This window comes from Ciconia boyciana, chromosome 3 (genome assembly GCF_034638445.1).
Source record: "Ciconia boyciana chromosome 3, ASM3463844v1, whole genome shotgun sequence".
NCBI classification, from domain to species: domain Eukaryota; kingdom Metazoa; phylum Chordata; class Aves; order Ciconiiformes; family Ciconiidae; genus Ciconia; species Ciconia boyciana.
Genome location: NC_132936.1, coordinates 90213760 through 90224759, shown reverse-complemented (window position 1 = coordinate 90224759; position 11000 = coordinate 90213760). Strand labels below are relative to the sequence as shown.

Genomic DNA, 11000 nt, shown 5'->3' with positions numbered 1-11000 from the left:
AGAGAATTCCAACTGCAATGTTGTGGTATGTAAACTCTCCACAGGCTGCAGCTGCTGCCTCCACTCGAATTTAACCAGGAAATCAGAAGTCAGGTGAAGCACAGGGGTAACATTTTATCTCAATGTTATGCTCCACCAATACAAAGTTGTTTGGTTACTTCATTATTGACACATTATCAGGCTTTTTGATTATTTCATGTCTTAGCGTATTTCTTCCCAGAAGAGAAAAACAGTTACAAAAAATTGCACTTCTACAATTCACAGAAGAGAAATACTGCAACTAATAGCACAGTTGATACTAGTATTCTGCATATAACAAAACTAAGTCTTCAAGGATGTCTTACAACTGAAGCAAGTTTGAGGCCTTTTAGAAATTACTAAAATGAGATTTGAAAATAGAAGTTACAATATTAGAAAGAACATACTGTGCTTACAATATATATTTGCAAAAAAAGTGGAATCTTCAAAAGCATTTGGTAAATACACACTTTGCTCATTAGGTTGGTTGTAGGCTTCTGAAATTCCCACCTTTTTTTTTTTAGCTATACCACAGCACCAGTAAATCACTTGCATGTGTTGAGAGATAGATTTTAGTTAAATTATATCTTTCTGCCTTCACCACTACATAGTATTTTCTGTATTATCATTACACACAGAATAAAAAATTAATTAGAGAAGGTTGCATAACTCTTGTCGGTTCCAGAGCCGCATGCACCCTTGTAGGAAACAGGGTGATTTCACAAGTTCGCAAAGTATTTGGAAATTTGCAGAAAGACAGCCTGAGTGAAAAAAACAAAACACCAAAAAGCTTTAAAGTAATTTTTCTCACTTTTTCTGGCAAACTTAAAACATTAAAATAGAGAAATAAACAGATTTCATCTGAAATATGCCTGCATCTGACCCTAGGCTTGCAGCCTTGTCTCACACCATTTGGCTGGAATGGGAAAAGATTTAATTAATGTAACATACTTCAGACCAGGCTCTGCTGCCAAGTCCATAATCTCTGTAGATTTCAACACAGCAAGTGCTGGGATATTTTCAGGCTCTTGCTTCTTCACTAAATTTATCTGAGCATCTCCTCTACAAGAATGAAAGTCTATTTGAATATCTGTAACCTATACACAGAATTACTAATTGAAATAATTTCAGTGGTTCAGAGTCTACCTCCAAGTAGTAGCACTTCAGCCAAAGAGAGATACTGGATCATTATCGTGCATAGACAACAATGGTATCTTTCTATCCCAAGGAATTAATGCTTGACAGAAGCAGTAACAGCTCTTCTACTTCAGTCCAAAACATTGGGGTTTTTTCCTGATTGCTGTACTGATTTTTATCTGGTTTGCTTGCTTTAATAGTGATGGATACAATGACAGGTTGAAGGCAGTGGTCATGGCTGCTTTTTGAGAGACCCCTAATGCTGCCAGATATGTAAGATTAAAATTACTCTAATCCACCTTTTTTTTTTTAAATCTTATCTTCAGGATATAACTGTAAGAACAGAAAGCCCCAGTAGGTGTTAGCAGTCCAGATGCAGCCTCAAGACAATAGCTAGAAAGAATTACAAACAGTAAGGAGATGGGGGTAAGTGAAGAATTTAGATTGTTACCTCAAAAATCATAGCAGCAGTCTCCCCAAAGCAAAAGAAAAGGTGCCATTTTGATACCAAGTAAATTGGCTCCAAATACCTATTTTCAGGACTTCACCATGACTACCAGAATTAGTTATGTGAAACCTCCTGGTTTTCACTGTGATTTAGCAAGACTAGGATAAGCACACACTTTCAGTTTCAGCACATTTATTTAGGAAGTAGCACGTCTGTTTACATTAGTTTTAAGAACTTGAGTTATGTCCTTTAGAAACTAAACGAGGTATTTACATATTTATTGTTCCATCATCTGGAATATAACACCTGATTTTTTTTAATTTTTTTTTTTTAAACCAGCAGCAATTTAATAGGCTCTTAGTTTTGGACATTTTATCTGATAAACAGACAAGAAAACAGTAAGAACAGGACAAATGCAACATTTTATTGTGAAGCTAAAGCTATGTGACTGCTCATCATGCTTGTTTACATTGTTTATTAATAAAATGGTGTTTAACATATCAGAAAACATTCTTAAAAGAACAAGGAAACAAAAGTGCTTCAAAACAACAAAATACAAGTATTAACCCCATCTCAGACTGGAGTTGTCCAATATATTTAATGGGGGTGGGATATAGTGTTTCATCTCCACCTTTGGTTTTTGTCACTTTAATCCAGATTTCTGAAAAATACTGACTAGCCCTTCACATGAATAAAAATTTGAATCATGTGGCAAAAACAGTTTCTATATTTCCAGTCTCTCTGATAGGTGTGCGAGCATTAGATAAAGCACTCTCTTCCCCACTTCTAATGGTAGAAAAATCCGCAGAACCGAGAGGCTACACCGCTAGCATGTTAGAAGAATACACCTATATTAACCTCCTACAAAGAACGTTGACCTTTTTCCTCGAAGCCACTTCTCTGAAACAGAACTTTAAGAAGTGCATCTTTCCTTTTCTGCAAGCGAAGTGTTACAGGAAAACAAGGTTGATCACCATAGCTTCCAGACATCATGTCAAGAATTTGCAAATCAAAACATCAAACTCTGAAGAACCCACAGTGTTTAGCCAATATATTTAATCCGCTGGAGGAGTGTATACCTTGCCAATTATTGCCAAACTCGGGAGGTAGTTATTGACAAAGTAAACAGTTTCCACTCTAAGACAGTTAACGATTTACATGAGAAGCAGGAAAAACACAATACACATTTCCCCATACTTAAGAAGATGACTTTGTATTTGCAGGAAGCAACAGTTTAACTTCCTCATCCTGTGGAATTATAGTTACAATATTTAAAAGAAAAAACATTGAAGAGAATATTTAAATAAAAAATTCCAAAAGAAAATAACTGATCCATTGGTCATCTCCTAGGATGACCAGCAGATCACCCCAAGCATGAAAATTCACGTAGGTGAGTAAAACAACATCCTTCACCACTAAATAGCAGCTCAAGAGAACCTAACAATGAAATCAGCAACTGCCTCTAATTAGCACAATGACCAAGATAACTAGTTGCATTCACTACGTGCTTGCTACTTTTCATTCCATTTTTGATATCTGGTAGAAGTCCCCAACACTAAAAACATCACAAAAGCTTGAAACCGCCGCCACAGACAATGAATGAAGATTTGTAACCTACAATAGTGCTTGCCACCTCCCAAAGCTGCCACATGCAGAAGCATCGCTAAAGCACTGCAGTAGCTAGATAAGCAACTATGGATTATCCATGTCTTGGGTAGGAAAGCACTGTAAGAAGCCAGGGCACAGTTTGAGCGTAGGTGGTTAAGGAAGCCCTAAGTAGAACGCTGCTTTCCATATCGGTTGCAGAACAGACATCTCAGTTAAATTTTCCAGCATATCTGACTTCAGTGTTCCCAGTGCAAAGTAGATTTCACAAGATGGACTTGGCAGCAGTGCCAAGCAGTGCTAAAAAACGCTTGTTTAGAATAGAAAAGTACTATTTATTCTACACTAGAAGGTAAGGTTAATTGTCTGAGTAAGTTATATGTATAAAAGCTGTCACTTTAAAAACATTTGAGAGAATCTAACAGTGAAATCAGCAATGGCCTCTAATTAGTGCAGTGACAACAAATTCCTTCTCCATTCAGAGATCCCATTCTTCTCCATTTTAAAGTGTTACTATTGCATTTATTATCTACATAAAGTAAGTTGCAGGGCCATATTCAAGAAAACTGTATTAGCGACTGACTTTCTGAAGTAGAGTCAGTAAGACGTCTCAGGGGCAGAATGCCTATTTCTAATACACTGAACTTGTTAAGTCTAAGAAACTAGCAGGACAGAGAGACTTGCATGTGCATAAATATCTTAGTTTAAGGCTTATCTTTAATATTCAGTGTTGTTTTTGTCTTAGCCACAAGGAGAGAACCTGTAAAGGTTTGCTGTACTCTACAGAAAGTCAGCATTAGTAAAGGGAACATTGTAACACATGACAAACTTTCATTTTAAGGAGAAAGAGCATCACGCAGTGCTTGAGTTTTTCCCTCCTGTTACGCCACCAAAAGCAGCAACCCGCTGCCTGAGAAGACATTGTTCTTCCAACACATAGAAAGAGAAAAGGTGCATTTCCTGCTTAATAACAAGAGGCAAAGATGTATGATGATGGTTGTTAAAAAAACCAGGGGGCTTAGGTTTTTTTTTCCCTCCCTCCAGTAACTGCTACACTTTATGTCAGTAAAACACACTTGCAGAGGGCCAGACAAGCTCCTTCCTAATCATCTCAAAAAAGTGGGTCGAGTCACTCATTAGCAGTGGGCAGATTTGGAGGGGGGGACGGGGGGGGAAGAAAAAGGCAGTTTAGAGAACTAATGTAATGCCAATCTTTGCAAAGGTTAATAGCATCCAAGCTGCTGTCCTGCTTATCCTATCCTAATTCAAGATACTGTATTATAACATAATCTGAGTTTATGGTAAATGCAGTTGCAAAGTTCTATATAAAATACCATAGATTTGGGAAATACAGGTATTTGGGGTTTTTGGTTTTTTTTTTTTTTTTTGGTGGCAGGGGGGTTGGGGGGTGGGTTTTTTGTTTTGTTGGAGGTTTTTTTTTGGGGGGGGTCCCAAATCTGCTTTTATACACAGTTAATCCAACACACAGATGAAAATCACTGAGCTGGCGCTTGCTTAGTACATGTAAAACAAGGAACCAGAAGATGCGAGATAAAGCCTTAAGGGAAACAGAATTATTCTTAAAAAGACACTATTCAGAAAATAGCATAAGAAAGACATTTAAAGGAGATTTACGAACCAAACAGCACTCAGTCATGGGCTAAAAATCCAGCAGCTGTGGGGCAAACTGATGTTGCAGAACAAAATTAAGTTCTTATTACGATGCTCTAGAAGTAATTTATAGACCTGTAGTTCATCCATTATGCAGAAAACAATCAGGGCAGAATAGATAACCAAAAAGCAGTGGTACCAGTCACACAGATTCTCTTGACCTGAACTGCTTGTACAAACAAGTGAAAGGGCTAGTCCCTTTTCTTTCTGAAGTAGCAGCTCAGACTCCTGACCCTTTGTGCTGCATACAGTGGTGTTTTAGCAGATGGGAACTTCTACCTCTACATTTCAGGTACCTATCACACGCCAATAGGTTTGTATCTGAAATAAATACCAGCATATTCCTCAAAATTAAGTGGAGGACAACAGAGTTCAATAACAAACACTTAGGAACACTCAAAACCAGAAGTGTTACCCTCAAAGTTCTCATTTACAAAGGATCTCAAGGGAAGTTTACAAGCTTTATGAATAGGAAGACCAAGGGCCTTTCTTAGCCGTTTAGCTATTTGGCAGATGCTAATAAAACAGTAATATTTGTGCTTAGTGCTATGAAATCTATGACAAATATGGATCAAGTCAGCCAGGAATCTCCAACAACAGAGATGGTCTACGGAAGACAGAACTAAGGCAAAGCAAGCAAGACATGAGATTTAAGAAACTGAAATCCTTTAGCATTTCTTACTTCTCCAGGAAGGTGAATCAGGGGAACCGAAGTCACATGTTTCATTTACATCAGACATACATTTGAGAGAGTCATACCCTTAGAAGGCTGGAAGTGGTTTGGTTAGACTATTTCAAAAGGCATACTAGTGTAACACAATCTTCTCCTATTTAATTGCTTTTAATCTTAAGATCAGTTAAAAGCATCTCTGGTTCAAAAAAAACAGAATTCCAAACATATTGCATCTGTGCGTCTCAAAAGTTTGACACAGTTTCTGCTATTTAGTACCCAATACTACACAGTGAGCACAGAGTCCTTTCTTGGTATTACTATACTTAAACTGCATCTATCAGCTAGGGGTTTTTTTCATACATATATATATAAATATATATATAATATATTATTTATAGTCAACTTTCAGGTGAGTAGTCCCAGAAATATTTGACTTACTCCTACCAATAAAAAATAAGTTAAATGAAAAATTAAGAACAAAATTTTCTGTTAAGACCAAAAGCAAACAAAGCTTATAACTCAATTTAGTTAGAACAACTGTAAACAATATGCATTTTTGTAATATCACTAAGTTGGGGAGTTGTCTTTTAAAATAAACAAAATCCAAAAAACCCCACAAACCTGCTCTAACAAGGAACTAGTGTTCTGCCTTGCAAAGATCTGTGTTTAATCCACGTAGAATTTGTAAACAAGATGTCAGGCCTTTAGAACTAAAGGCAAAGATGTTTTCCTTTATCACAGTATTTAAAGGCTATCACTTAAGTGTGGTTTTTTTTTTATAGCTTGTCATTTATATAATAAAAACAAGTATTTGTACAAAGATGCAGTTTCTTTTTAAAAAAGCAGATCAGTTGAGTGTTTCATACTTTAATATATAAACCAAAACATATGAAAGCTATAAAAACATTAATGTGTGCCATGTATTAAACATGTAGCCTCGTATTTTAATGCTTACATGTGTAGATTAAAAAAATTATCACAATGGAAATTTTACTTTCAATTATCATAAACAGAGCAAAATACAGAGTAGAAACACGTCATTTCTGAAACTTGACAATTAGCATCACTTACTTAGCATCACTCAAACATCACTTTGAGAGTCTCAAACATCAGCTGGGCTTCAAGTTGTACACCATAAGCGTAAGCTAACATTCTACCAATGAAAGCGTTACAAAATGCGTTAAGAGAAAATACTGCCAGTAAATGAATGTCTTAGTCTATTTTTTTTTATTTAGTAATTTATTTTTTTAAAAAGACAGTTTGAATTGGTTTTCTAGGGTTGGGGTTTTTTTGCTGTTCTGCTATCAAAGGTCTTCTTTAAAACTGTTCTGTGAACAATACAGTCACATTACAACTAAACAAAAAGACAAATAATAACAGACCAGCTGCTTTGTATATTTTAATAATCATAATTCCCCAATGCTGTTCTTCCTCTCTGAACAGGGAAATTGTTTTATTTGGCACGTTAAGGATAAAAAAGTCAAAAACTGAACCAAAGTTTACAAACCTCCAATTGTAAGTGTTATAAGGAAGAAAGCCAGACATCAATGTCATAGCAAAATTAAAAACAAAAAACCACACACAACACATAGGGAAAAGGTTTTCCAATGATAAATATCATCAGAGCCTTCTGGCTGAAACAAAATACATATATTATTGTTCAAACCATAATCGGATTTGCTAGGAATCTTATCTCAAGTCCTATTGTGCTCTTACTTACAGACTGTAAATCCTCACTAAATGGCAAGGAGGCTTTGATGAACACATTTCACATTGTATAATTTTTTTCTTAATCTCAAGTTTTAATGCAGATACTTAAAGATCTGTAAAGTCCTGTAAACTCTGGCTGCTTTCCCATAGTCTGTACCAATTGCTCCTTAGGCAGCACTTTGTTTCACTTCAAGTAGTGTTTCACACTGTGGTATCTCCAAAGTCCTTGTTCCAGCGAATATATGCTTCCAGGGTCTGAGGGCTCAAACTGCGCTTTATCTTCTTCAAAGACTCAGTGAAATCTGATAGTTTGATATTTCTCATCTAAACAAAAAGTGAAAGACATCAGGATCACAAGTGGTTTATGTACTTCAGTTTGTTCAAGAAGTACTTCAGTATTCACTTTTAACAAAGCATATTCTACAAGTGCTTCATCTTGATATAAGAAAGAAATTTTTTACAGTGAGAACAGTCATTCACTGGAACCACCTCCCCAGGGATGGATGTGGTAGAGTCCCCATCGCTGGAGGTCTTCAAGATGCAATTGGGCAGGGTGCTGGATAATCTCATCTAGGTTCCCTTTCCCACGAAAGGTTGGACGAGATGATCTTTCAAGGTCCCTTCCAACCTGGGCTGTTCTATGATTCTATAACTTCATGCAAGAGTCTTGTAATTTAAGACTATTGGTATTTACCATCTTTAGTAAACTAACATTTGGTAATCATAATGTCTGCCTTGTTATTTAATAGCCCATGAGATGGTGTTACTTCCTATTTCACCAGGTGGTGCAAGCTGGTGCACATGAGGGCACGGAACTGAGTAAAGAGTAAGACATGGGATTTTTTTTTAACATGTTTATGGCATACCTCTGCATATCAGGAGAGTAAGGCACTGAAAGTTCCTGCCCTTACCACAGCTGTACTCAGACCACAGTATGCTGTCAGCCAAGTAGTCCTGATTATCTAACCTCTCTGATTCAACACATGCCTTTCAGTTGTTTGCTGAGGACATGATTATAAGCAGACATTTCCCATATAGAGAAATGTCAGACACTATGGGAGATAACCAAAGTGTGTGGAACAAGCAGTCTCATTATTAAAGGAGTATTAACATTACAATTGGAGAAGATTCCCCATGTTTCTTTGGGAGTAGTGTTTATAGGCTACTGGAGGTAAACTTGCATTCACAAGAAATTATCACAGATGTTCTCATCTTCCTGCAACAAATCCTTTCAGCTTATCATAGCCTTAGCCATGATCTCAGGCTAAACATAGAAAGCAACAGGGGAATTAAGTTTTACTTCATTTTCCCCTATGTAACTGTGGTTTGCACACACATTTGAACAGAAACTTTTATAGGCAGGACCAACCTCTTCCTTTTCTTTTGATATTTACAGATGCAATTTGTAGTGAGGAACTTAATCTATTTTTTTTTTTTGCTTTATGATGGTCCATGTGAGTGAATATAAATATTATACAGATACACAAACAAATCTGTTTTAAAATCCCTCAGAGGTTCTCCCTAAGATGACTTGCTTTATGTAAAGACAGTGGGGTGGGGGTAGAAATGAAATAAATCATTTGACATAATACTTCTGGGAATGTTTTGGGGGAGTAACACTGCAAGAAAATAAAAGCCAGGCCTCTGACATTATCTGATAGGTAACAGGTGAAGTTGCAGTTCAGTGCAAAGGAGATAGGACAGTCAGCTGAAACTAAGAAAGCCAGAGACTTACTATTGGAAAAAGAGGTGCTCTTAAGCCTGATAACCAACAAACTACACAAAGAACCTCAGACATCTGAGGACAGAGTTTCTTCTCAATCACTATTTGTGAAGAATTTTCTTCAATGAAGAGGTAATCAAAAAGGGTAATACCCCCCAAAAATTAGGCTAGCTATTTTGTATGATACTATGCATAAATAAAGGGACCTTAAAAGTTTTTGGTGAGCATGCATTCTATTCAAAGGGGAAAATACAACTGCTAGAACAGCATACCTCACTGGCAGACATGTTCTTCACCTGTTCTGGTTTTAATTCTGTAAAAATAAAGGAAGATCAGTGAGTTTCATAAGAAAACTTTCATCACTTCTGACAACTAAAACTTGTTAAAGGCACTTTTATTATGAACAAAACCTACACTAAAAATTATACCTCTCTGCCTCAATATAGTCTCCTGTACAGACAGGTACATGGTGGTTTTACCTCCTTCTTCCCCATTTATTAGCTCCTCAACCAGGCTGCTCCTACACTCAATCACTGCAGATACAGTACAAAGTGGTGGCAGAACTACTTCCTTCTTCCTAAAGTATGGGGAACAGCTCACAAGCGTAACAGAGCTGCCTTCCCCCATATTATTCCTGGTACCTACAACCCCCCTACCCCTCAAACATGCACAATTTTCAGGAAACAGAAAGGTACCATCAGCCAAGAACACAGAAATAAAATCAGGCAGGGCACATAGGAGTGCTTCTTGCCCTTTGCAGTACTAGTGGGAACTAATAATTCCTGTATCCTTTCACCATTTTATGTTTTTTTTACTTGCAATACTGTTATGGTATCGACATTATTACAGCAAACTTTTTGCTCTGAGGGTGCAAGAAAAAGAATCTAGGCAGGACTGGCAAGGCTGACATTAAAAAACATTTTAAAAAATAAACTGTTTTATATGGAAGCCAGGAACAGTTGGAAGAAATAGATAGCACAACATTTCATGGTCTCTTCTCAAGATGGACTTGTGTGTGAAGTGATTTGTCAGCAAAGTAAAGCCTGCATACCTAAATGCATACATTATTAATTCAACCACTCTAAATAAATATATTCAAAGTCTTAGGAGACATGATGTCTCTTGTGAGAGCTATTTAATGCAATTCTGTTTCCCAGTTATTATGCCGCATTTTGGAATATGTGTCTTACAATCTCAACAGCTGAAAGTAAGTGGGTAAAAAAAACCAAACATTACTTTCCAGCAGCTGCTTTCAAAGAGATAGTGCACTGGCAAAACTGCATGCTACAGGATTTTTCACTCAAACAAACAAACAAAAAAAACCCAATCACACCCACAAAACATGCACAGACCTCTCCTCCCCATAAATCATTTAAGAGAGTTGCAACAACTTTCATTTACACATAGTAGGCTGATATTACAGACCACTTCTGCTCTGACTGCCTTTAGTACCTTTCTGTCAGGCAGGACAATATATCTGCAAACAGAAAACTAACATCAAATCTTCACAATCTTTTCTTCACAAAATCCCACTACTGATCTCCACTAAACAAAATCAGCCCCTTCAGATGTGGCTACTGGACACATAACAACTAGCTAGTGAAACAGAACAATGGGGGGTGGGTTGTGGTGGAAATAAGTATTCATTTTGCATTAAAATTGGGGGTTTTCAAAGTTGTAAATGTCAGAGGAAGAACAAATATAGGTAAAACTCTACTTGAGTCACAATTGTCATCTGGATCACAATTCAACTTTAAGAAGATTTAAAAATAAAAAAAGCTATGCCATTCAAACCGTATCTAAAAAAAAACACCCCAAACTCAAAACACAAAATTGCTTCTTTTTTGGTTTTTCCTTCCTTTAGACTTGAAAGAGATCTGCCCACTTTGTAAAGACAAATAGCAGTCTCTGACTGCATTACTTAAGTAATAATTTAGATACAACAGAACTGACACCAGCCTAGGAAAGATGCACTAGTTAAAAATCCCACAAATCTGTGAAAAACACTTCACCCT

At 36.7% G+C, this 11000-nt stretch overlaps 1 protein-coding gene across 9 annotated transcripts in view; it reads right to left on the bottom strand.

The window, feature by feature from the left end:
- Positions 1-3907: 3907 nt before the first annotated feature.
- SPAST (spastin) overlaps positions 3908-11000 on the bottom strand; it is a 39656-nt gene continuing 32563 nt past the window's right edge. For 7 of the 9 annotated variants that reach the window (XM_072856527.1, XM_072856528.1, XM_072856526.1 and 4 more), the window contains 2 exons: positions 9258-9298; positions 3908-7586 (listed from right to left, as the gene is read on the bottom strand). In XM_072856527.1, the coding sequence (XP_072712628.1) occupies positions 7464-7586; positions 9258-9298 (164 nt within the window). In that variant the 3' untranslated portion in view covers positions 3908-7463. The remainder of the gene's footprint in view (positions 7587-9257; positions 9299-11000) is intronic. The other 2 variants (XM_072856533.1, XM_072856535.1) reach the window with 1 other exon arrangement.